The sequence below is a fragment of the Felis catus genome, chromosome E2 (genome assembly GCF_018350175.1).
Source record: "Felis catus isolate Fca126 chromosome E2, F.catus_Fca126_mat1.0, whole genome shotgun sequence".
Lineage (NCBI taxonomy): Eukaryota > Metazoa > Chordata > Mammalia > Carnivora > Felidae > Felis > Felis catus.
The window spans coordinates 3486649-3513288 of record NC_058382.1 but is presented as its reverse complement, the minus strand read 5'-3'; the positions used below and the strand labels follow the sequence as shown (position 1 = coordinate 3513288).

Here is a 26640-nt window from a genome sequence, read left to right as displayed (position 1 = left end):
TGGGTGGATCTCACTTAATGCCACGGTTTCAGTTTGTCTAAGACAGATGCCTAAATCGAATCCGTCTCTCTGAACCCCATTTTTTTTTGGCACGGGATGGGGGGGAACTTTGGGTTATTTTATCGGCATCTTCTAACCAACCTGGACTCATCATTTTCCTACCACCAAAGTTGTTCTAATTTGGAAAAATCCCAGCTCTGTTCACAGTCGCTTTTCTTTCTTTTTTTTTTAAATTTTTATTTATTTTGATAAAGAGAGCATGAGCGGGGGAGCAGCAGAGAGAGAGGGAGACACAGAATCCGAAGCAGGCTGGAGGCTCTGAGCTGTCAGCACAGAGCCCGAGGCGGGGCTCAAACCCGCGGACCGCGAGCTCATGACCTGAGCTGAAGTCAGACGCTCAACCGACTGAGCCACCCAGGTGCCCCAGTTCACAGTCGCTTTTCTATACCTATGCTTGTGCCCTGCTCACTCCCGAAAGAAGTGCTACACAAATCAGCAGGTAATGATACATTTATGATTCATGAGTTTATTGGTGGAGATATATAGACTTTTATTATTTCTCCTAACAACTGTCCTTTCTGACAGTCAGTTTGCCTTTTGGAATTCTGATCAGGTAAACAGCTCTTACACATAAATATTTTTAAAAGATTGCCTTACAGATTTTAAGAGTGTTCCATGCCCATATTATATATGTTATATGTATAATTTCTTTAGTTGTATTCAAGTCACGGTGTTTTTCTGATATATGTTATACTGCAACTTGCACCTTGATTTATGAGTCATAGTCGGTAAATGCCTTTTTGTGTTTTGTTTTTTGGGTTTTTTGCTAAATGCTTTTGACCTCTATATTCCTATAATCCATTTAAAAGCCCTTGGAAACTCCAACACACAATGTCCTCAATATTTCTGTCAAGCACCTTTATGTTTAGATTAGCTATTTCCCTACATATGCACATACCATACCTGCATCTAAATCATATGTTCACACGGTGGTAGTTGTTTAAGGTAACAATGTAACTGTTATATAAATTGCTACCTAACATTGTGGATAGTGTGAAACACCAGGACGGTCACCTGCCTGCAAGTCAGACACCCACCAGGACATCTCAGCTTGCACATGCACGTCTGAGACCCCCAAATGCAGCATGTTAGGGGCACCTCTCAACCTCTGCACCCCTCTAATCCGGGGCCAGATGATCCTGTACTGTGGCGGGATTCCCTAAATCTCAGCTGCCATAATAAAATGCCACAGATTGGGTGGCTTAAGAACAGAAACTTATTTCCTTGTAGTCCGGAGACTGGGAAGTCCAAGACTGAGGTGCTGGCCAACATAAGGGCCTCTTCCTGCTGGGGAGATGGCCTTTTCTTGGTGTGGGCACAGGGAGACAGAGATCTCTCCCTTCCCGTTCTGATAAGACCGGCACTCCTGTCAGATTAGAAGCCCATCATTATGGTCTCATTTCACCTTCATGATCTCCTAAAAACCCTAGCCCCAAATGCAGTCCCATGGGGATTAGGGCTTCAACTTATACCTCTGGGGGAGAGGGGGCACAGTTCAGTCCATAGCAGTGACTGTCCTGAGCATTATGTTTAGCTGGATCCATGGCCTCTATCCACTAGATGCCAGGGGCAGCCCCCTACCCGCGACTCTGGATAATGCCAATGTCCCCTTGGGGACAAAACTATCCCTAGTTAAGAAACTCAGGCCCAGAAGGATATGAACAGGGTGGTGGGAGGACCTGGGGGGGGGGGAGCTGCATGAGCTCTGGCCAGGGGACAGCTGGTAACCCCCCCCCCCACCTCCAGGCAGAGGGAACAGTGGATGCGGAATGAAGGAAGCATGCTTGGGAAAATAGTGGGCGCCCAGCGTGGCTGCAGGAAGTGAGCTCGGGGAAGGGGGTGATGAAGTCAGCAGGGCCAGATAGAGGACTTTTAAACTTCCTTCTTTGTAAATATCTCAATCTATGCATCGTTTCCAGCTTTGATTTATCTCTTCTCATTGACATGAGACCTATGGCTAGACCTCTACAATACAGAGATGTCTGACTCAGCCGAGTCTGGAGAATTGCCTTGGAGTGCAACCCTGCATCTGTTCCAGATTGAATGGTCCAAGGTGGTTCTTACTTTCTGGCAGAGAATCATCTAAGCCAGTGTTTCTCAACCTCAACACTACTGATATTTGGGGCCAGATCATTCTTTGTTATGGGGTAGGGAGTACTGACCCTGTGCACGACAGAATGTTTAACAGCATCTTAGCCTCTACTCGCCAGACACCAGTAGAACCCTCTTCCCCAAGGGTGACAGCCAGAAAGTGTCTCTGGACATTGATGGGGTGGGAGAAGAATCACCCCAAGGTGAGAACCACGGGGGCTAGAGAGAGATCCGGGAGGTTAGCCTGGGCGTCAGAGCAGGACTTTGGCAAGCTCTGAGAGAGTCTGAGTGAGAACCCCAGTGGGCAAAGATGTAGGAAGGGATATTGGGCAGTGGATGTGATGGAGAGAGCCCAGCCCAGCTCTGTCCCAGTGAGTTCCACTCACCCATCACCATAGCTGTCTGCTCCTGGGGTCCTGAGCTATGTACAGGGGCCTCTGCCTCTTCAGGAAGAAGGGCATTTCCCTAGTCTGTCTGCATCCATCCTGAAGGGGTGCATTGTACCTGTGCTCTGCATACTGCGGGTTTCTCCCTACCCAAGTGTGAGGGCTACAACTTTCGTTTAGGTTGCAGTGTTCCACCTCTGGCTCCTCCCTGGGTCTGTGATGGAATGCTCCAACTCTGGCTCCCCCTTGGGTCTATGATGGAATGATCTACTTCTGGCTCACCCCCTTGGCCCATGGTGGAATGTTCCACCTCTGGCTCCCTCCTGGGTCTGTGATGGAATGTTCCACTTTTGGTTTCCCCCCTTCATCTATGATGGGATGATCCACTTCTGGCTCGCCTTATTCGAACGAACGGTCTACTTCTGGCTCCCCGCCCTGGTCTGTCGTGGAACATTCCACTTCTGGCTTCCCCCCTTGTCCGTTGTGGAACATTCCACTACTGGCTTTCCCCCCCCCCGCCCCCCCCCCCCCGTCTGTTGTGGAATGTTCCACTTCTGGCTCCCCCCCTGTATGTCGTAGAACATTCCATTTCTGGCTTTCCCCCCCTTGTCCTAAGATAGACTGTTCCACTTCTGGCTCTCCCTCCCCATTCTGTTTATGGTGGAAGGTTCCATTTCTGCCTCCTTCCTCTGTCCATGATGGAACGTTCCACTTCTAGCTCCCCACTTAACCTATGGTGGAATGTTCCACTTCTGGCCCCCCCTTGGTCTATGATGGAATGTTCCACCTCTAGCTGCCCCCTAGGTCTGTGATGGAATGTTCCACTTTTAGCCACTTTTAGCTCCTCCCCTTGGCCCAAGATGAAATAGTCCACTTCTGGCTCCCCCCCCTTAGCTAGTGATGGAATGTTCCACTTTGGTTCCTCCCCCCCATCTATGATGGATTGTTCCACTTCTGTCTCCCCCTGCCCAGGTCTATGATGGGTTGTTCCACTTTTGGGTCCACCCTGGTCTGTCATAGAACATTCTACTTCTGGTTATCCCCCTTGTCTGTTGTGTAACATTCCACTTCTGGCTCCACCAGCACCCCCTCCCCATCTATCATGGAATGTTCCACTGGCTGTCCTAAGATAGACTGTTCCACTTCTGGCTCTCCCTCCCCACCCTGTCTATGGTGGAATGTTCCATTTCTAGCTCCCCCATGGGTATGTGATGGAATATTCCACTTCTGGCTACCCCCCCAGGTCTGTGATGGAATGTTCCACTTCTGACAACCCCTCCCCAGGTCTGTGATGGAATGTCCCACTTTTAGCTCCTCCCCTTGGCCCATAATGGAATGTTCCACTGGCTCTTCCCTTGTCCAAAGATAGACTGTTCCACTTCTGAATGTCTCTCCCCACCCTGTCTATGGTGGAATGTTCCATTTCTGGCTCCCCCCTGGGTCTGTGATGGAATGTGCCACTTCTGGCTCCCCCTTGGGTCTATGATGGAATGTGCCACCTCTGGCTCCCCCCTGGGTCTGTAATGGAATGTTCCACCTCTGGCTCCCCCCTGGGTCTATGACATGGTGGAATGTTCCACCTCTGGCTCCCTCCTGGGTTTATGATGGAATATTCCACTTCGGGTTCTCCCCTACCCCTTGTGTCTATGATGGATTGTTCCACTTCTGGATTTCTCCCCCCTTAGCTCATGATGGAATGTTCCACTTCTGGCTACCCTCCCCCCCCAGTCTGTGATGGATTGTCCCACTTTTAGCTCCTCCCCTTGGCCCATTATGGAATGTTCCACTTCTGGCTCCCCCCCCTTAGCTCATGAAGGAATGTTCCACTTCTTGCTCCCCTGGGTCTATGATGGAATGTTCCAGCTCTAGCTGCCCGTAGGTGTATGGTTGAATGTTCCACCTCTTGCTGTCCCCTGGGTCTGTGATGGAATGTTCCACCTCTTGCTGTCCCCTGGCTGGGTCAGTGATGGAATGTTCCACTTCTGCCCCCCCCCACCTTGATGCATGATGGAATGTTCCACCTCTGCCCCCCTCCCAGGGTCTATCATGGATTGACCCAGACACCTGGCATTCTCAGACAACCTGTTTGCAATCATGAAATTGGGATGAGCTGAAAGAGAAGGTCTAGCAAGTGTCTGGGAAGGAGGATCAAACCCTGAATCTTCCTGAGGATTCAGCTTTCCGTGCCAAATTCTGCACTGAGTCTTTTTATAGGAGAAGTGAGCTTCTAACCCACATCTGTCTTTCCCAGCCACTCCGTGCTACGCAAGAAGAGGGTCAACAAAGCGTGCGGTTGGGGACGGGACTGACCCTCCGACGCCGGGATCCTCCGCTGGGACTCAGCGCTGGAAGAGAAGCCCAGGTGAGATCACCCCACACCTGCAGGGTGTCTGTCCTTTCCCGGGCACAGGATGGTCCTGCACTTTCTGTCTAGATTCCCCAGGCTCTGCAGGCTTGGAGGGTAGGAGGTGCAAGGCTCAGCCCAGAGGCCCGCTGGCGCCTGCAGAGCTGAGCTAGTGAGGGGCTGAGGCTGGGGGCGGGGGTCTGCTGGAGGCACAGGTGTGGGCAGTGCCCCCCCCCGCCCCCAACACACACATCTGCTGTCTGGAAGATAGAGAAGGAAGAGTAGAGTCCTCCTCCTTGGTGTTTTTACCCAGCGTGGTGCAGTGCCCTGAGGACCTCAGATCAGCCAGGAGGCCTGGCGGGCTGTCCGCTGCTGCGGGGGTTTCAACCTCAGAAAGATGGAGTGAGTTTTTCTATCGTTATTATCGAAGAATCATTGACGACGTTTGATTAGCTTCAGGTGTGCAACACTGGGCTTCAATTCTATGCGCTTCGATGCCCACTGCGAGTGTAGCTACCATCTGTCAATTTCTGTTACTGCAATATTGTTGATCATATTCCCTCTGCTGAACTTTTCATCCCTGTGACTTATTTTGTGACTCTAAGTTTGTACCTCTTAAACCCCTTCACCTATGCTGATCATCCCCCCTCCCCCACCTCTCCTCTGGCAACCACCCGTTTATTCTCTGTGTTTGTGGGTGTTTCTGGTTTTTTGTTTTTTTTTGGTTTTGTTTTATGGGGCTCTCGTGTGTGTCGTAGGATGGTTAGCAGAACTCTAACTGCTGCTAAATTGTACACTTTTGGGTTTTTTTGTTTTTTAATGTTTATTTTTGAGAGAGAGCACAAGCAGAGGAGAGAGAGAGAAGGAGAAGGAGACACAGAATCCAAAGCAGACTCCAGGCTCTGAGCTGCACGGAGCCCGATGTGGGGCTCGATCCCATGAACTCTGAGACCATGACCTGAGCCGAAGTTGGACGCATAAGCTGAGCCACCCAGGTGCCCCTAAATTGCACACTTTTAAGCGATGACAGTGGTAAATTTGATATGTGTATTTTATCACCAAAAGTCTACAGACATTGCGAAGTATCCCCTGGTTGAGGACACTTAGTCTGTAGTAATGAATGCAGAGCCTGTAGAAGGTCTCAATTTTAGCACAACTGAAATTTTGAGCCGGCTCATTCTTTGTTGCAGGGGTTGTCCCGTGCCTTGTAAATGTCCAGCAGCATCCCTGGGCTCTGCCCACTAGATGCCAGGAGCACCCTCTAGTTGTGACAATAAAAATATCTGCAAACGTTGCCCAATGACCCATGGGTGGCAAAGTCACTCCTGAGAACCACTAAAATTTTAAGCTGTTTGACCCCCAAATCCTTAAGACTTTTAAATTTCTGCACAAAGGAAGCTAAACTTTACGATGTAGCGAACATTGGTTTCAAGTCTGTCTGCTTCTTAGATGCTATGTCATAGTGGACCGTTGAATCCACGTTTATTTACAAATAGGTAAGATAATAGGACCTTTTGGGGGGGCGTTTGGAGGGCTGCAGCAACGTTTCAGCAAAAATGTAGTTTAAATACCCAATATCCAACACAGGGTCTGAGCCAGACGTGTTCAGTCGGGACCAGCCGCCACAATGTTTGTATCTTTTTTTTTTTTTTTTTTTTTAAAGGCCCCGTATCCAAGTGGAAACTTGGATTCTGACTCAGCACTGCCTTCAATAACTTGATCACTTCTGAGCCCAACGCAAATCCTCCACGGCCTCTTTCCCTGAAATCCTTGTCTGTCCACACCCCAGTAAACACAGTTATGCAGAAGCCTTGTAAACTGGTATCTGCTGGGTGGAACACCCAATACTACAGCAACCTTGAGCACGGAGCAGATTTATCTTAATGAAATGGTCATGCCAAATAGTTAAAACAACAAAAACAAAAAAACCCAGGTCCTTCCTGGTACCACTGAGTTGCTAAATTAAGCCACACTGTTTCCACCCTTGATATAGTAAGAAGAATCCTGTGTTAATTTGTGGACTTTAACTTCTGGCTGACTAGTTCTCTTTCAACGAACTGCTCTGATGCTTAACCCACAACACAGCCCAGAGAAAAATGCACAAGAGAGATTAAAAGATGAAACGAGGAGACGATCTAGAACTTGGAAGGGGGACAATACACAAAGAGATCAAGGGGCTGAGCTGAGGGTTTTTTCCCCCCAAAGTCTGAATCCCTACAGATCCCTACAAATAAATCCCTACAAATAAAAAGTAGGAAATGAAATCCCTATCAAAAACATCAGTGTGCATGGGGTGCCTGGGAGACTCCATCGGTGAAGCGTCTGACTTCAGCTGGCGTCACGATCTCACAGCTTGCGGGTGCAAACCCTGCGTCGGACTCTGTGCTGTCATCACGGAGCCTGCTTGGTATTCTCTCTCTCTCTCCCTCTCTTTCTTCCCCTTCCTGCTTGTGCTTTGTCTCAAGAATAAATAAATATTTTTTAAAGTTTAAAAAAAAAATCAGTGTGCAGACAGGAGATCATCTCGACAACAGCCAGGATGAGAGGAATAATCACCTACAAAGTAGCGGCAATTAGCAGAAATCCCAACACCCACAATAAAGGACAAAGCATTGAATGGTACCTCCAAAATGCTGAGGGACAACACCTGTCAGCTTTCAATTATATGGCAGGCAATCATTCTTCAAGAATGAGGCTTTAGAAAGACTTTTTTATCTCCCCTAAAAATTTGGGATTTTTTAATAGATCCATCATGTGAAAATGTCAGGGAAGAAAACTTCACCAAAATGTTATCCTAAACCCAAAGGAAGCAGTTCTGTGTTATTTAAGCTCTCCACTTAAGTCACCAACTGTAGGTCACTGTTTTTGTAACATCCCCATATCAGTGTTGTCATTCCTCAGAGATACGTGATTGGACTACTTTAAGTTTGGTAGAAAAATCAAATGAGGATATAGATCACCCACTTTTGTCAGTGCCTGGGGATTAGTGCTAAATGGTGATTCTGCATTTTTTTTTCAAGAAAGTTCGAAAGTGGCCTTTGCACCCTCTCTGTGAGTTATCAGCAATAGGGATGTGGTAACAGGGAAAGCTGTGGTTTCTAATGCAACGAACGGATTACACACAGACACACACAATCACTGAAAGGTTAAAAACAACAATGCGGTCAGATTTGTACTTCATAAGCATTAGTATAGATTAGAACAGGGGTTGGCAAACTATGGCCCATAGGCCAAATCTGGCCCCTTGCCTATTTTTATAAATAAAGTTTTATTGGAACACAGCCATGCCCATTTATTTATGAATTGTCTATGGCTGTTTTCACAACAATAGCAAAGTGGAATCGTTGTGAGAGTGACCTAACATTTTCGCTATCTGGCTTTTTACAGAAAAAGTTCTGGCTTACGATATCCTAAAACTGACTAAGGAGGGTACACACCTCACCGATCATGTAGACCCATCAGGCACCTATTAAATTTGGCCAAGAGAGGTGCCTGGGTGGCTCAGTTCGTTAAGCATCTGACTCTAATAAAAATATTCTTCCAATTAAAAAAAAAAAAGTGTCTCACTCTTGGTTTCAGGTCAGGTCATGATCTCACGGTTCATGAGTTCGAGCCCTGCATCAGTCTGTGTGCTGGCACAGAGCCTGCTTGGGATTCTCTCTCTCCCTCCCTCCCTCTCTCTCTCTCTGCCCCTCCCCTGCTCGTGCTCTCTCTCTCTCTCTCTCTCTCTCTCAAGATAAACATTAAAAAATTTTTAATTTGGCCAAGAAATACCCAAGCGAGGGCAGAAAAATGAAAGAAACCAACATAACCATCGGTGAACTAAGTAATATTTCTTCCTAGACAAAGTATACCAAGTATAAAGTTAAGTCTAAGTTAGGTCTTGGGCGTATAAGCACAACCACAACCTCAAAGTTCTTTGTCTTTTGTTATGCTTGTGTCCTTGTGAGATAGACATTGTGACATAAAGTCGGTATGTGACTTGTGCAGAATTTACTGTGAAACCAGAGAGGGAAATCCAGCACTAAATTGTACCTATTTGACCCAGTGATTAACATTTGACCCTCTGGTCTTCATTCATGGTGGGTCTTAGAGCTCTCACATCACCCCCTTTTTTTTTTTTTTATTAAATTTTTTTTCAACGTTTATTTATTTTTGGAACAGAGAGAGACAGAGCATGAACGGGGGAGGGGCAGAGAGAGAGAGGGAGACACAGAATCGGAAACAGGCTCCAGGCTCTGAGCCATCAGCCCAGAGCCCGACGCGGGGCTCGAACTCACAGACCGCGAGATCGTGACCTGGCTGAAGTCGGACGCTTAACCGACTGCACCACCCAGGCGCCCCATCACATCACCCCCTTTAAGACACGTAGTCATTAAGAAGGATCTCAGGGTATTAAAGACAAAGTCACACATGGAGATCTGGTGGTTCTGGCATCACTTCTTTCGATTGTCAGATTTGGACTGCTGTCTTTTACATCCTTCAGTAGCTTCTGGACTTCCATGCTAGATTCATCCATCTCCAACCTGAGTATCTTTAAGGGGCCGTTATTCTGTTTTAAAGCCTCAAAGAGCATCATTATTCCGCTCTGCCCCAAGGTATTCCAGCTCAGGTCCAGAGTTTCCAGCCTCTGGGCGCTGACTACCACCAGTGCAAGACCCTGACAACAGGAGGGGGTGATGGAGCAGTCACAGAGCCTGTGGGGAAGAAGCACAGAGACCCAGTCAGTACTCACTTAGAACCTACCGTGTTGCACTCGTTTTGCTGGCTGGGGACCTAGTAGTGAAGGTAGGAAAGAAAAAAATTATTTTCTTCATGGAGCTTATTTTAGTGACATCAGACTTCCCTCAGAACGTGGAAGACAGTGGATGGTGGTAGGGAAGCCATGTTAGCAGGATTAGGGTCAACTGGCCAGAGAAGCATTCGGTAGCTTTACGGTGGTTGGTGAATCCCTCATTGGGAAGATGATAGGAGAAAAAAAGCAAAAGGAGGAGAGGGGGCCCTCATGGTAAGTGGGGGACCTAAGCCACTGATACAATTTCACTGTAGCTGAAATGCCAAGCTGGGGGAGGGTCTTGTAGACTCCTGGAAAAACCTTCAGATTTGACCTGCAGTGGCACAGGGAAGGAGCTTTTGGGTCTTTTGAAACAGCTGCCCGTGGTCTGGCTTGAAGCTTGACAGGTACTTCAGGGAGATGGGTTGAGAACAAACTTCAGGAAATCAAGGACCATCTCAGGGATCACGCCACACTTCACGGGAGAGTTGGTGGCCTCAATGCGAACGTTAAGCAGTGGAGGCGTCAGTGGTCATCTGCTAGGTGTCTGGAAGGAGGGGTCTCAAAATGAACGTGAGGTGCGAAAGGAAAGCAGATGAAGAAGAGGACAGAAGCCTTCTAGTTGGTGAAGAGATGGACTGTTTTCTCCTAGACTTTCCAGTGAATCAGTTATACTCAGTAAGGCATGGTATGTGAACATCGCCTCCGTTCCTCGCCTCCTTGTTCTAGAGCTCTTCCTAGACTAAAAGATGCGTTTGCCAGTGGGAAACAGAGGGTGGGACCCTTTGTGGTTGATACGGTTCATGCTAGCTTATAAAGAGCCCAGGGGGCTGACTCAAGCCAGACTGCCCCCTCAGCCGCGTACCCTTGAGCTCTGTACCCTCTGCACGTCTGTGCCCCACATTGCTAACCATCCTTCTGCTGCCCCAGCTGCTGTAACAGGCACTGCAGATACAAGAAATAAATTGCATCCCCCTCGGAAATAAAACTCACAATGGATAAATGGATTAACACATTGTGGTTGATCCCTACAATGGGATATTGTTCCGCCATATAAAGGAATGAAGGATTTATACCTGCTCCAGTGTAGATCAATCTTGAAAATATACTCACTGAAAGAAGCCCAACACGAAAAGCTGCTTACTGTATGTAGGACTCTGTTTATACGGAATATACCGAATTGTATATGGATAGCAAGATAGGTATAGAATGTAGACAGAAAATAGATGTGTGGTCACCAGGGGCCAAGAGGTCTGGAGTCCCCATTTGGGGTGATAAAACAGATAATAAGTATAGCAAAAGCCACCAAGTTACACACTTTTAAATGGCGGATTTTATATTGTGTGAATTTTCAATTTAACAAATTATAGGGGCAGCTGGGTGGCTCAGTCAGTTAAGCATCCAATTCTTGATTTTGGCTCAGGTCACGATCTTACAGTTCATGAGTTCAAGCCCCATGTCAGGCTCTGAGCTAACAGCGCAAAGCCTGCTTGGGATTCTCTCTCTGCCCCTTCCCTGCTCACACATATGCACAAACTCCATGCCTGACAAAAATACACATTTTTTTTAAATTTTTTTTCAAAGTTTTTTATTTATTTTTGGGACAGAGAGAGACAGAGCATGAATGGGGGAGGGACAGAGAGAGGGAGACACAGAATCAGAAACAGGCTCCAGGCTCCGAGCCATCAGCCCAGAGCCTGACGCGGGGCTCGAACTCACAGACCGCGAGACCGTGACCTGGCTGAAGTCGGACGCTTAACCGACTGCGCCACCCAGGCGCCCCCAAAAATACACATTTTTAAAACACTTATAGACCCAGTGATTGGGTAGGAAAATGCCACAATTTATAGAGAACAGAGTGTAGCATGGTAGGATGATCAGGAGATCTGGAATGATCGAAACTAGTTTGTTGCCCCCTATGATAGCCAAGCTAAGAAGTGAAATGTTAGCAGATATCTCTGCAAATTGAAGGGTCTGAGTGCTCGACCCAGAACAAAGGAAACCAAAGAGTAAGAACAAAGACTTTGCACAGTGGGAAGGAGCTGGGTGTGTTCTGGGAACTGAAAAGTCAGTTGAAGATGCGCCCCAAGCTGGGGAGAAAAGCCTGAGGTGAAGGTAGACAGAAAGAGCCTTGGTCACAGGGAACACTCTGAGATTCTGTAATAAATACGGATTCACGCGCCTGCTGCGTGAAACTTTATCGCGAGGTTGATGAGCCCACAAAGTAACTCCATAAATGCGTTAGGTGTGAAATCGTGAGGAGGAATCCTATAGAATCATGCATCCCATAAAGGGGAAATTGGAACATCGGACGTCACTGCCAATGAGTATCAGATGGCATCTGAACCCCATTTTGAGGTCAGAGCCCCTGTTCAATACCTCGGCTAGGTTGCCAGGTCCTCGTTCCATGATCAAAAAAAAAGGTCAACCCTAACCTGTGGACACTGGATTTGCTTGTTCAGCGTCTTCCCCAACGTCTAATTCAAGGGAGCTCAAACTTCGTGGAAACTGGAATCGTCTGGAATACCTCTGAAGACTTGGATGCCAGGTTCCACTTCCCCTAAATTTCATCAGTTTTGGGAGGCAGCCTGACCATCAGGAATTTTAAGAGTTCTCCAGTACAGCCAAGATGTTAAACAGAATCACCCTGTGTTCTAGTGTACTTTCTCATCTCCGCAAGGGCAGGGAAGCTGTTACATGACCCCGATTCTCTTTCCAATAGTGTTCTAGTTGCAAAGTACTTTGCATCAGTGAGATGCAATTGACCAAGACGTGGGAGGGAGAAGGTGGTGTGGAGCCTACCGTCCCGTCGATGGAGTCACCGCCTTTCCTGGGGGCAGTATCCATCCATGGTCCCCTGGTCACTGAGTTGAGGCAGGCCCACTGGATGCTGCTCACACAGAAGCTGTGTGCCCCTGAAGCCCACTCTACTGGGGGCTGTCCACACCTCTAGCCTATTCCTCCAGGCCCTCTGAATGACTGTCAATACAGGTAAACCGGGTGCTTAGGATTTCTGCAGGGATTTGCCTCCTAAATTGGAGGAGAGAGACTATTGCAGTCTGCATTCTCAAACACCTCAGGAAGATTACACATCTCCACAGCACCTTAAAAAACGAGCCAAAGTACCTACCCGAGACATCTTAGGTTACAATTTGGCTTCTTCAAGGCCTCACAGAGATACCATGATCCAGTAGCTATGGGGCTGAACCCCAGATCCAAGTTTGTTAAGCTGGAGTCTTCCTGGAGCAGCTTTGAGAGGTGTCTACAGTCACGTCTGGTTATGTTGCAACGTGATAACCTGCAAAGACCGTTGGATTCTTCTGACTTACGCCCTGCAGAGTGGTTGTTCCTTCCAGCAGCACACACCTTCCACTGTGAGCTACAGACTTTCAGGCAGACCTGTACGTGAAAACGTGCACGTGAAATCATTACATCACGCCCACCCTGCCTGAGTGTTAGAGGGTTCAACTGACCTTTGTCTGCCACCTTTTATTATGAAGACATAGACATACGCTTAAGATACAGATGTTCCTAGAACAGCAGCATGTCCTATAGGTCAAGAGCTTAGACTCTAGGGTCAGACAGACCCAAGACTGAATCTGAGGTCCCATTTATTTTCTGCGTGGTTAGGCCACCAGGGTTCTACTCTTGCTGTAGAGAGACAGAGAGATTTTATTTCATGGCTTGTGTTTAAATCATCCCAACAGGACTGTGGTGTACCAAAAGCTCAAGTTTCCCGATAGCTAGTGACTGGGTTTATCATTTAAACTCTGTAGACTTTCCTACAAGCTTAGGCTTCTACAAAGCCCTCTGACTAGGAGGCCAGACCACACAGAAGGATGGCCACATGGTACATTTAGACAGGTGGGTCTGTAATCAACCGTCCCAGCCCTGTGCCCCAACCATGGCATAATTGCAACCGTGGCCACAGACCCTGAAGTTCAGGGATGATAACTAGACCAAAAGACACCATGCTTTGTAGTATGTGAAATCCTAAAGTCATTGGTGAACCCAAGAAGTTTAGGCAAGGGAACTCAAACAAAATATAAGATTGAGTTTTGTAGGCTAAGTGGAGGCTTGGTCCAACATCAACTCTACATATTTAAGGCAATGATCTTTGCCATTTCAGTTTCTAGAGGGGGCTTTTTACCTACCACATAGATGTGACCACAGGCAAGCTAAGTGGCTAAGTGTTGGTTTTCCAATTAGTAAATATGAAATAAAGGTAACTATCTCATGGGTTGTAAGAATTTTTTAAAAATCTTTGTAAAATTTAGTAAAGTCCCTCGCACACAGTGAGTGCTTAACGAGCACTGGACATTTTTTATTTAAAATTTGACATTTATTTATTTTTGAGAGACAGCACAAGCAGGAGAGGGGCAGAGAAAGAGACACACACACACACACACACACACACACACACACACAGAATCCAAAGCAGGCTCCGGGCTCTGAGCTGTCAGCACAGAGCCCGACACGGGGCTCAAACTCACGAACCACAAGATCATGACCTGAGCCAAAGTAGGATGCTTAACTGACTGCACAACCCAGGCGCCCCTGGACATTTTTTGTTGAGATGCCTAAGCCAACTCTAAAGACATGATGTCTGGGCACCTGGGTGGCTCAGTTGAGTGTCCGACTTCAGCTCAGGTCATGATCTCCCAGTCCGTGAGTTCGAGCCTCGCGTCGGGCTCTGTGCCTGGAGCCTGCTTCGGATTCTGTGTCTCCCTGTCTCTCTGCCCCTCCCCTGCTCGTGCTCTCTCTGTCTCTCAAAAATAAAGATTAAAAAAAATTTTTTTAAGTTAAAAAAAATAAAGACATGATGTCACTACATAGACAGCTTTGTAGAATTTCCTGTTCTTCCTATGTCCCACCTAAACAGTATTCATTAGATCTTTTCATTTTCTTTATATGCCACTATAAGCCGAAAACTTGTTTTCTCTTTTTAGTCTTAAATGACTGGAGCACATCTGGATTAAAGGAGAGCCTAGATTAATCCAGCTAGAAGCCATAAGGCTAATGGGCAGACAGAAGTGCCCCCAGGAGAATAAGCAGCTCAGGGAAATCAAAGCCAAGGAAAAAAAATCTGAACAGAAATAAGCCTCTAACTCTGCCCAGTCTGTTGAATGTTACCCTAACTATGCTTCTAATGGGAACAGGTATTCCATGCTGGGATTATTCCCATATAACAAGGGTCAGCAAATTACAGCCCATGGGTCAAATCCAGCCCACCACCTGTTTCTGGTGAATAAGGTTTTGGTGTAACACAACCACACTTCATTTCCTTACATGTTCAACTCAGCAATGGCACAGTTGAATACTTGCAAGAGAGACCCTATGGCCCATAAAGTCTAAAATCTTTACCATCTAGCCATTTGCAGGAAAGAAAGGAAGTATTGAACCCTACCACATAACTCAACCCCTTCACAGTTGTAGGAACAAGTAGGTCATGTGGACTTTAAAAATATACACAAAAGGGGCGCCTGGGTGGCGCAGTCTGTTAAGCGTCCGACTTCAGCCAGGTCACGATCTCGCGGTCCGGGAGTTCGAGCCCCGTGTCAGGCTCTGGGCTGATGGCTCAGAGCCTGGAGCCTGTTTCCGATTCTGTGTCTCCCTCTCTCTCTGCCCCTCCCCCGTTCATGCTCTGTCTCTCTCTGTCCCAAAAATAAATAAACGTTGAAAAAAAAATTAAAAAAAAAACATACACAAAACATCAGACCCGAGAACCAACTGTCTATCCCAAATTTCCGACATAGGAAGAGGTCAGAAGGTAAGCCCTGCTCTGAAAGGCATGTGAATATTCCTGTTTCTACCTGTCCTTTCCCTAATGTGTACCAGGGTCTCGCCAATTTCATTCACGTAGAATCATCAAGTGCTCTCCTATCTGTCCTACCTGAATGCAGGTGCGCACACACACAGACTTAAACCAGGTTCTGTAGTTGACAGGGTGACTCAGACCCCCACGTAAAAGTTTCACCGCACCATCCCCAAGGTTGTCGTTGGCCAAGCACAGGTGCGTCAGCGCCTGGTTGACGATCGAAGCAGAAGAGAGCTCCTCGCAACAGGCTTCTGTAAGATGAGTTTTCTAACCTGCAAAAGCACCGCACAAGTAGCAAGACCGTGAGAACATTTCCAAAGCGCAGCCTTCTTGGCTGACATCCCTTCTTGTTAATTCAGCACCCCCTATAACATGTGCTCATGATCAAAGCCCGAAGGACCAGGAATGGGAGAAGGGCAAGAAAGATGCTTGAATTATCCACCTGGGACCAAAACTGGGAGCTAGGGGGTCTATGTCAGGGGGAAGTCCCATATGGGTCGCCCAGCAAATCCAGGTGTTACCAGTGCTGTTCCCTATGTGGCCCCAGACCTAGTGTGGAGATGCTCCATGGGAACAGGCAGCACTTACGACAGCCTCTGCAGGAAGCACTTGGGGTGTCTCAGAGTCTTGCACAGCAACCTGGCACTCTCATCCAGGAGCTCATTTGCTGTGAGGTTCAGGCATGTGAGGGACTGGTTGACTTCAAGGGCTGAGAAGAAATAAGCCCACTGCTGAGTGGTGTCAGAACAGGATCCCAGCCTGAGATAAATGGGGGAAAGCCATTCTTCTGGGAGGACAGAGAGGCCACATCAGCTTACTATGCTTCCCTCAAGACTATTTTGGATTTCCATTTCATTCTTCTCCAATATGTGCCCAACCCTGACCTGAATTAGTACTGAGAATTGATCTCCTTTGCTTCTTCAAATGTCCCCATTGCCATTTGATCAACATCCAACCTCATGTAAGAGAAAAAAATCTGTAATACAATTAGGCATGAAGTTTCACTAACGTGGCCTGTTACTGCTCAAACTCTGCCTTTTTTTTTAAATATGAAATTTATTGTCAAATTGGTTTCCATACAACACCCAGTGCTCATCCCAAAAGGTGAAACTGCCTTAAAAAAAAAAAAAATTAACGTTTATTATTGAGAGACAGAGCATGAGCGGGGGAGGGGCAGAGAGAGATGAGACACAGAATCGGAAGCAGGCTCCACGCTCCAAGCTGTCAGCACAGGGCCCGAGGCGGGGCTCCAACTCACAAACCGCAAGATCATGACCTGAGCCAAGGTCAGACGCTTAACCAACTGAGCCACCCAGGCGCCCCATAGGGAGTTCTTAAAATTAGTACCTGTCTGGCCTCAGAGATTAGCCTATAATGAAGAGGTTATAAATTGCTTAAGTCATTGGAATACAGACAGGGTGGAATGTGAAGGGTCTCAAATCCTGTGAGCCTAACTGGGAGATTCTGATTCAGACATTTGCCGAGGTTTAGTGTACCCACTTAGAAACATCACTTATCAAAACTTTAGAGTAACATTTTTTTTCTAATTAAATGAGGAACAACATCAAAAATCATCCATAGGGAAAGAGCTACCCTTTGTGTCTGCCCCCTGTGCAAAGCAGGTCATATTCCTGCTTCAGTTTTATGGATGAGGAAACAGCTCAGAATCCTAGAGGTAAAAAATGGTATTTGGAAGTGAGCTCAAATCCAAAAACAAAACAAAACAAACCTGTGCTGATAGCCTGTACCTCAGGCTGCCACCCAACTAAACCAAAGGAAGGAAAAATGGTTCCCTAGGTGGGTGATGATCATCAGAGTGCTCATGGTGGGGGGGGGCGGTCTCTGAGGAATTGCTCAAATCAGTGAAATACCAGCGGCCAGGATACTTGATGCTTCTGTGGTATTGCTGAGTGGTCAGTTAGGGTTGATGGTTGCTCTGAATCCTACCATGTAGACAACCTGGAGTCTAAGATACCATGTCCCTGAGCCAGAGGACAGTGCAGAATTCTGGGCGTTTCTTTGCCCTCGGGGCTCGTTATTCAATGCACAAGACGAGCTGGCTGGAGAAAAAAGAATGTGGATGGGGTTTCTGCCTCTGTTCGAGACTACGTCCCCTGTTTAACGTGGCATCCGATCTGAGTAGGTCTGTCTCCTTTCCCGTTCACCCAGAGGCACGGGGTAGCTAGCACACGGCATCAGATGACTGCTGAGAAAAGCAAAGACCGGGAGATCTACCTCAGATACTGCAGGTTACATCTGGAGTGTTTCAGTGGCTCACACAACAGCAGCAGCAGCAGCTTGTCACTGTGGCCACCACCTTCCAGGACCAGGTAGGTCAGAGTCTTCTTACCAATGACAGCTAGACACAAGCTCCGATAAGCATCGGCAGGGGAGACCTTTTTGATCCTAGGGAAAAACAAAAAGGGGTTCCGTCCTGAGTGCTGTGGACACAGAGAGGTGAGCAGTCTCAGGGTCAAGGTGGACGGGGGAAGATGGTCAGGAAGGCGGACGAGGAGAGCGAGTCAATCGAGTGATGGCTGGAAAGAAGAAAAGCAAGGACGGCTGAAGGGGTCACTCACCGTTGTCTTAGTTCATGCTGATGAAATGCGCTCTCCTTGTGTTTTTGTGTCCTGCCATGTGTCTCCTTCAGCTCACAGCCTTCTTCCCCTCACCCTCAATGTCTACTGACCTTCCCTAGCCAGAATAAAGGATTTCTGACTGCCACTCCCGGTAGCTGTTTCCATTTCCACAAAGCTGTTTCCACTAAGGCTACAGCACGTAATGGTTTATGAGTTAGAAAACAAATTAGACTCCCTGAGGGTATGGGCCATGAAGAGTCACCCGATGCTTGCCACATCGGCTAAAGTTAACAAGTCGGGAGACAGCAGACATTGGCAAGGATGCCGAGAAAGGGGAACCCTCGTGCACTGCTGGTGGGAAGGCAAACCGATGCAGCCACTCTAGAGAACAGTATGGAGGTTCCTCAAGAAGTTAAAAATAGAACCACCCTACCACCCAGCAATTGAACTATTAGGTACTTATCCAAAGGATACAAACATGCTGATTCCAAGGGGCACCTGCACCCCCGTGTTTATAGCAGCGCTATCAACAATAGCCAAATCATGGATTGTGGAATGTTAAATAGGATTACAAGAAATCTTAAATGGAGTAGAACATGAATTTCCTCTAATCCAACTGTGGACATCAAGAAACAATTCAGCACTAAAAAAAAAATAAGATTTTTTGTTTCTGGCATCTGGACTCTATGCCACCTTCTTCAGAGTAAGAATTAATCAACCTGGTGTTATATACATCATGAAATCTAGCTCCTAAGTTATCCTGTGTGCACAGCAGGAAATAACTGGGGGAAATTTTTCTTTCAGGACCTCTTTCTGAGGCATGATTAATGAATCCTAATTTGACATGGACTCAACACCCGCCACGACTGCCTCTTCTACCCTGTAATTGCAGATCTTCATTTACACTTATATTTTTAGAGGTTCTTCTCCCGTTTTTGTACCTCCCAACCTGGCACTCCATCCCCCTCTTGTAAAACACTCCCTAAACCCACAACTGGTCTAATAACGCATGACCCTTCATGTTTAGATAACGAACATTCCCATCGGTTTATCCGAAAGAGGCTTCAAAATGAAATTTTCAGCACCGAGTGCCAGAGTAAGGCGGATGCCGGCTCTTCAGGACCTCTGCTTACATTGTCCAAAACTCTCAGTGGAACAGGTTATGGGTGCCATCTAATTCTGGTTTTCTCATGTAAAGCCTTATAAAACCAGACCCATGTAAACTTTCAAGGCCACACAGAAGAAACTAACATCTTTCCAGGCACCAACCTATGTCAGATCACTTTGAACACACAAGTCCCGTGGCATTCCGAGAAAAGCAAGCTACCGATCTCCTGACATCGGCAGGTACGGTCAACTGATGTTTGCCAGAGCTATTCCTTCCAAGTATATAGCACAACATTTCGGGTGGCTTAAGTAAACTTTCTAAGGCATGTTGGTTTGGAGAAGGGGATGGTAGGGAGTTTCAGCAGCGTAGCGGTCTGTAATTTTGAACACAACTTCTAAAGTTTATCACTCGCACATGTATTGGTTTTAAAGGATACCCTAACAGTCACCTGCCCAGGCGGCCCCATCATGATTTACTTGTGCCCCAACCTACCTCACTACCTGGACTCCTTTCTCAATCCCATCCCACATACCAGTTATAAATTCACCATTGCCCTATCAACGCTTCCTTATTCACATTATTTAAAACTGTTTCTCCCGGGGCGCCTGGGTGGCTCAGTCGGTTAAGTGTCCGACTTCAGCCAGGTCATGATCTCGCGGTCCGCGAGTTCGAGCCCCGCGTCAGGCTCTGGGCTGATGGCTCAGAGCCTGGAACCTGTTTCCGATTCTGTGTCTCCCTCTCTCTCTGCCCCTCCCCCGTTCATGCTCTGTCTCTCTCAGTCTCAAAAATAAATAAACATTAAAAAAAAAATTAAAAAAAAAAACTGTTTCTCCCAAGAGGGAGGGAGCCAAACCATAAGAGACTCTTAAAAACTGAGAACAAACTGAGGGTTGATGGGGGGTGGGAGGGAGGGGAGGGGAGGGGAGGTGACAGGTATTGAGGAGGGCACCTGTTGGGATGAGCACTGAGTGTTGTATGGAAACCAATTTGACAATAAATTTCATATTAAAAAAAAAAAACAACTGTTTCCCCCAATTTCCACCCGGGTCTCCTTCTGACATGCATGTACCTATATTTCCTATAGGAGAGTTTCAACTATGCCCATAGCAGATGTATGGAAACCTCCAAACACTTGGCCAAGTTTCATGAAAATAACTCAAGGTAACATACAATTCTTTCACTAGGAGCCATGTCAATATGTTGTATTCTGGGAACCTGGTTAGTCAGAGCCTGGTCAGGCATCCAGACTGCTGCCACATTAAAAATGCCTGGGGGGGGGCGCCTGGGTGGCGCAGTCGGTTAAGCGTCCAACTTCAGCCAGGTCACGATCTCGCGGTCCGTGAGTTCGAGCCCCGCGTTAGGCTCTGGGCTGACGGTTCAGAGCCTGGAGCCTGTTTCCGATTCTGTGTCTCCCTCTCTCTCTGCCCCTCCCCCGTTCATGCTCTGTCTCTCTCTGTCCCAAAAAAAATAAATAAACGTTGAAAAAAAAATTTAAAAAAAATGCCTGGGGATTAGTTTCTACTCACACCACTTTCTGGAGATGACAGGTGACACGGGTTATTCGCTCACAAAGAATCCTCACGGAGGAGGAACTCAAGAAGCTTTGGCTCACATCCAAGAAGCACAGGCTCTTGTTTGAACTGAACACCAAGCAGAGATCCGCCCAGAGCTGGAGAGAGAGATGGTCATACTGTGACCTAGAAGGAAGGGACGGACAAGAGCGTCTGTTGAAAACCACGTATGGCAGCACTTTCAACGATAGCCAAATTATGGAAAGAGCCCACATTGTCCGTCAACCGACAAATGGATACAGAAGATGTGGTTTATATATACAATGGAATACTACCTGGCAATGAGAAAGAATGAAATCTGGCCATTTGCAGCAACGTGGATGGAACTGGAAGGTATTATGCTAAGTGAAATAAGTCAGAAAAATACAGACAGCATATGTTTTCACTCACATGTGGATCTTGAGAAACGTAAGACCAGGGGGGAAGGGAAGGGGAAAATAGTTACAAACAGAGAGGGAGGGGGACAAACCGTAAGAGACTTAAATACAGAGAACAAACTGAGGGTTGATGGGAGTGGGGGAGGGGGGAAAGTGGGTGATGGGCATTGAGGCAGGCACCTGTTGGGATGAGCACTGGGTGTTGTATGGAAGCCGATCTGACAATAAATTATATTTAAAAGGAAAAACAAAGAAAAGCATTTATGGGAAGAGTAGGAACTGGCAGGCTGTACCACAAAGGAAACCACCGACAAAATGAAAAGGCAGCCTATGGAATGGGAGGAAATATTGGCAGATCATATCATCTGATAAGGGGTTAATATCCAAAACATGTAAAGAACACCTACAAGTCAAAAAAAAAAAAAAAAGACTTAAAAATGAGTAGAGGAGGGGCGCCTGGGTGGCTCAGTCGGTTGAGCGTCCGACTTCGGCTCAGGTCATGATCTCGCGCTCTGTGAGTTCGAGCCCCGCGTCGGGCTCTGTGTTGACAGCTCAGGGCCTGGAGCCTGTTTCAGATTCTGTGTCTCCCTCTCTGACCCTCCCCTGTTCATGCTCTGTCTCTCCCTATCTCAAAAATAAATAAAACGTTAAAAAAATTTAAAAAAATGAGTAGAGGATCTGAAAAGACATTTTTCCAAAGAAGACATTCAGACGCCCAACAGGCACATGAAATGATGCTCAACATCACTCATCATCATGGAAACGCACCTCGCATCTGTCAGATGGCTGGACTCAAAAGACAAGAAAAAAAAAGTGTTGGCGAGGATATGGAGAAAAGGGAATCCTCTCGCCCTGTTGGTGGGAACGTAAATTGGCACAGCTACCATGGAAAATGTCTGGAGGTTCCTCCAAACCTTAAAAATAGAACTACACTATGATCCAGGAATCCTATTTCTGGCTATTTTTCCGGAGAGAATGAAATCACTATCTAGAAAAGATATCTGCCCTCCCATGTTCATGACACCATCATTTACAATACTCAAAATAGGGAAGCAACCTAAGTGTCCGCTGATGGATGAATGGATAAAGAAAATGTGTGTGTATGCGACAGAATATTATGCAGCCACAAAAAAAAAAAAAGGAAATTTTGCCATTTGTGACTACATGGATGGATCTCGGGAGCATTACGCTAAGTGAAGTAAGCCTGGGAAGGCAGAAAGACAAATACTGAATGGTCTCACTTATACATGGAACCTAAAAGAAACAAACATGAACTCATAGAACAGATTGGTGGTTGCCAGAGGCAGGATGTGGATAAAATGGGTCAAAGTGGTCAAAAAGTACAAACTTCCAGACAGAAGCCCTGAGGGTGTGATGTATGGTATGGTGGCTCTAGCTTGAGAAAAAGAGAATTGTTGGGGCGCCTGGGTGGCTCAGTTGGGTGAGCGTCCGACTTGGGCTCAGGTCATGATCTCCCAGTTCCTGGGTTGAGACCCATGTGGGGATCTGCGTTGGCAGCTCAGAGCCTGGAGCCTGCTTCGGATTGTGTGTGTGTCTCTCTCTCTGCCCCCCTCCCCACTCACACAGTCTCTCGCGGTCTCAAAAACAACCATTAAAAATTTTAATTAAAAAAATTTTTAAAAACAATTGTTAAGGAAAATACGTGAAATATCCAGATGGTCTAGGGATACCCTGAACCTGGTCCCATTAACACTAAGGTTCCATTCCTAACCTGAACATCACGACCTGCACCTTGAGTGGCAAGCTGGCAGGAGAAATTGTGGCCAGAAGCCCGTTCTGACCCTCAGCCACAGGGAGCGGAAGTCGGCCCCGTTCCGGGTGCCGCAGGGTGGGAGGCTGAGGGCGGGGGCAATTGACAAAGTGAACCGTGAGGCTCCTTACCCGGCAGCCTGGGCCTCGGACCCCGACGCGGTGTCGTCGTCCAGGAACACGCCCTTTTCCACCCGCAGACGCAGTTTCTGCAGCCGTTCGCAATGCTTGAGGCAGAAGGACGCGTGCGCGAGGTCCGTGGGGTCTTTCAAGTGCAGGGACACTTCCGTGACCTGGGCCACGGCTTCCTTCACCAGCGGTTCGTCCTGCGATTCGTAGAGACGGCACAAGGTCTCCCTCGTGTCCGTCACCGAGGAGAAGGGGCCGTTCTCGGGGGACCTCACGGTGCACGCCAGCAGCTCGTGCTTGAGCTCCGTGGACACCGGGCAGCCGAAGGCGGCCCCCAGCTCCCTGACCCGGTCTTCGTTGGCGAGGCCGAACAAGAAGCGCCCCACGTGGGCCAGGTGGGGGTTCCGGCGCCCTTCCTCCTTGGAGAGCAGCGTCCGCACCCCGCGAGCGCCACAGCCGGGGCCGCCCTCGCCGCCGCCCAGGACGTAGAGCGCGGCCGCCAGGAGGTGCTGCAGGCTCAGGTGCAGGAAGCGGTAGCAGCCCGCGCACTCGCCGCTCTCCAGCAGGAGGCTCCGGTCCACGAAGGGGCGCAGGTCGGCCTCGCGCACGCCCAGTCTGCGCAGGTCCCGGGGCTCAAACAGCGAGGTCTGCGCCCACACGCCCTCGGCCGCCAGGAGGCACAGGACGCGCAGCGGGGCCCGGGGGCGCGGGCGCGGGCAGCTGCCCGGCGCGGGCGCGAACCGGCTGCACAGGAAGCGCAGCAGCAGCGACGCGGCGGTGCGGCACGTGCGGCCCGGGTCGTCGCCCTCGTCCGCGGGCAGCCGCAGGCAGGCGCCCAGCATCCAGCACACGGCGGGCGCCGAGCCCAGGCGGAGCAGCGCCGCGTTGCTTCTCATCAGCTGCCAAGCGCGCCGCGCCTGAGCCTCGCCTCCCAGCTGTCGCCGCAGATACGCCCTGCGCTCCGGCTCCGAGAGCCCCTCGACCTCCACCAGGAGCGGCTGCTCCACCACCAGCCGCAGCTCCCCCAGGGCCTCGGGCCGCGTGGTCACCAGGAGCGTGGCCGCCGGGAGCAGCTTCCTCTTGAGCAGGCCCCCCAGGAGCACGGGCGCCGGCCGCCGCGCGCCCCAGTCGCTGCCCAGGTCGCGCGCCAGCGCCGCGGCGGGCACGCGCAGCTCCTCGAAAGCGTCGATGACCAGCAGGAGCGTCCGCGCCCGCGCGAGCAGCTGCGGAAGGGCCCGGCGCGGGCCCGGGGCGCTGTCGGCCAGCAGCTCCGCCAAGGTGCACGGCCCCCTGCGGCTGAGCGCCTTGCAGCTGAGGTAGAGGGCGGCGGGGCGGGCGCGGGCCTGGCCGGCCTGCGTCCAGTCCAGCATGCACTTCTTGGCCAGCGTGGTCTTCCCGACGCCCGCGGCACCGTGGAGCACCACCGTCTGTGGCATTAGCTCTGTGGACGTCCTGGCGTTCAAGAGGGATAGGAACCCTTGGCTTCTCTGGGTCACATGGTCGTGAACGTCGTCATCATCTCCTGGCCAAGGAGTGTCCTTCTGGATGGAGGATTTCTCCATCGCGTTCCTGTCTTGCTCCTCTGCACCCGTAAGGCTACGCGAGGAGACAACGTTGGGGTGGCAGGGATTCAACTCAACTTGAAAACACACTTTGTAAAGGACCAGAAATGAGGACTATCAAGAATAGGCGCGTTACCTTCCGCTACCAGACAGTATTGACCCTCTGGCTCCTGTAACCTGCCAGTCCCCCCCATCCCTTTTTTTATGTTTATTTTTTTTTGAATGTTTATTTACTTTTGAGAGAGAGAGTGCACACAAGTGAGCAGGAAAGGGGCAGAGAGCAAGGGAGACACAGAATCGGAAGCAGCCTCCAGGCTCGGAGCTGTCAGCACAGAGCCTGATGTGGGGTTCTAACACATGAACCGTGAGATCATGACCTGAGCGGAAGTCGAATGCTTAACTGAGCCACTTCGGTGCCCCTAGAAGAATTTTTTAAATGTTTTTGTTTATTTTTGAGAGAGAGAGACAGAGCATGAGCAGGGGAGAGGCAGAGAGAGAGGGAGACACAGAATCCGAAGCAGGCTCCATGCTCTGAGCTGTCAGCACAAAGCCCGACATGGGGCTTGAACCCATGAACCGTGAGATCATGACCTGAGCTGAGCTGAAGTCAGATGCTTAACCAACTGGGCCACCCAAGTGCCCCATCCCAGGGCCCAATTTAAGGTGTCATTCACTTGATTCACCCTTGTGCTGACCCTGGCAAAGACTTACTACCAACTAGAGCAGATGATAGGAAACTGGTAGAAGGTAAACAAAGGACCCAGGAGACAGAACCACGAGCTCACTGGTGACTCACAAGGTCAACGTCTTCCAGTGCAAAGCAGTAGGGACAAACCAGTCTTCCATAAATGGTGCTGCATCAATTAGATAGCCACATAAAAAGTAAACTCGGATCCCTACATCACAGCACACAACTAATTTGAGATCAATTATAATCTCAGTTTGTGAGCAGCAAGTCCATAAAGCTCATAAGAAGAAAAATAAAAACTGTCCCCACTGGGGAGAAGATATTTGCAAATGACATCTCAGATCAAGGGTTAGTATCCAAAATCTGTAGAGAACTTCTCAAACTCAACACCCAAAAAACAAATAATCCAGTGAAGAAATGGGCAAAAGACACGAATAGATACTTTTCCAAAGAAGACATCCAGATGGCCAACAGGCACATGAAAAGATGTTCAACGTCACTCCTCATCAGGGAAACACAAATCAAAACCACACTGAGGTATCACCTCATGCCGGTCAGAGTGGCTAAAATGAACAAATCAGGAAACTATAGATGCTGGAGAGGATGTGGAGAAATGGGAACCCTCTTGCACTGTTGGTGGGAATGCAAACTGGTGCCGCCGCTCTGGAGAACAGTGTGGAGGTTCCTCAAAAAATTAAAAATACATCTACCCTATGATCCAGAAATAGCACTGCTAGGAATTTACCCAAGGAATATAGGAGTGCTGATGCATAGGGGCACTTGTACCCCAGTGTTTATAGCAGCACTCTCAACTGTAGCCAAATTATGGAAAGAGCCTAAATGTCCATCAACTGATGAATGGATAAAGAAATTGTGGTTTATATACACAATGGAGTACTACGTGGCAATGAGAAAGAATGAAATCTTGCCATTTGCAACAACATGGATGGAACTGGAGGATATAATGCTAAGTGAAGTCATACAGAGAAAGACAGATACCATATGTTTTCACTCATATGTGGATCCTGAGAAACTTAACAGAAGACCATGGGGAAGGGGAAAAAAGTTACAGAGAGGGAGGGAGGTAAACCATAAGAGACTCTTAAAATCTGAAAATAAACTGAGGGTTAATGGGGGGTGGGAAAGAAGGGAAAGTGGGTGATGGGCATTGAGGAGATAACCTGTTGGGATGAGCACTAGGTGTTGTATGGAAACCAATTTGACAATAAATTTCATATTAAAAAAAAGACATCCAGATGGCTAACAGACATGAAAAAATGCTCAACATCATTCATCATCAGGGAAATAGAAATCAAAACCACAATGAGATCCCACCTCACACCTCTCAGAATGGCTAACATTAACAACTCAGGCAGCAACAGA

At 48.3% G+C, this 26640-nt stretch overlaps 1 protein-coding gene across 1 annotated transcript; it reads right to left on the bottom strand.

Moving 5' to 3' along the window:
- Nucleotides 1-9120: 9120 nt before the first annotated feature.
- Nucleotides 9121-24569, bottom strand: LOC101094063 (NACHT, LRR and PYD domains-containing protein 7). Its single transcript, XM_045046914.1, has 5 exons — nt 23011-24569; nt 20687-20857; nt 17709-17879; nt 12786-12953; nt 9121-9578 (listed from the first exon to the last, which is right to left on the bottom strand). The coding sequence occupies exons 1-5, from the start codon at nt 24567-24569 to the stop codon at nt 9269-9271; spliced, it is 2379 nt and encodes a 792-aa protein (XP_044902849.1). The 3' UTR covers nt 9121-9268.
- Nucleotides 24570-26640: the final 2071 nt, after the last annotated feature.

What these genes read in the sequence shown, in the direction of transcription:
- LOC101094063 (XM_045046914.1), bottom strand. Translation starts at nt 24,569, where the DNA reads ATGGAGAAATCCTCCATCCAGAAGGACACTCCTTGGCCAGGAGATGAT. An exon ending in TCCGAGGCCCAGGCTGCCGG is followed by an intron (nt 20,858 to 23,010) that starts GTAAGGAGCCTC and finishes CCTTCCTTCTAG; the next exon opens with GTCACAGTATGACCATCTCT. An exon ending in TGTCATCTCCAGAAAGTGGT is followed by an intron (nt 17,880 to 20,686) that starts GTGAGTAGAAAC and finishes GTTTTTCCCTAG; the next exon opens with GATCAAAAAGGTCTCCCCTG.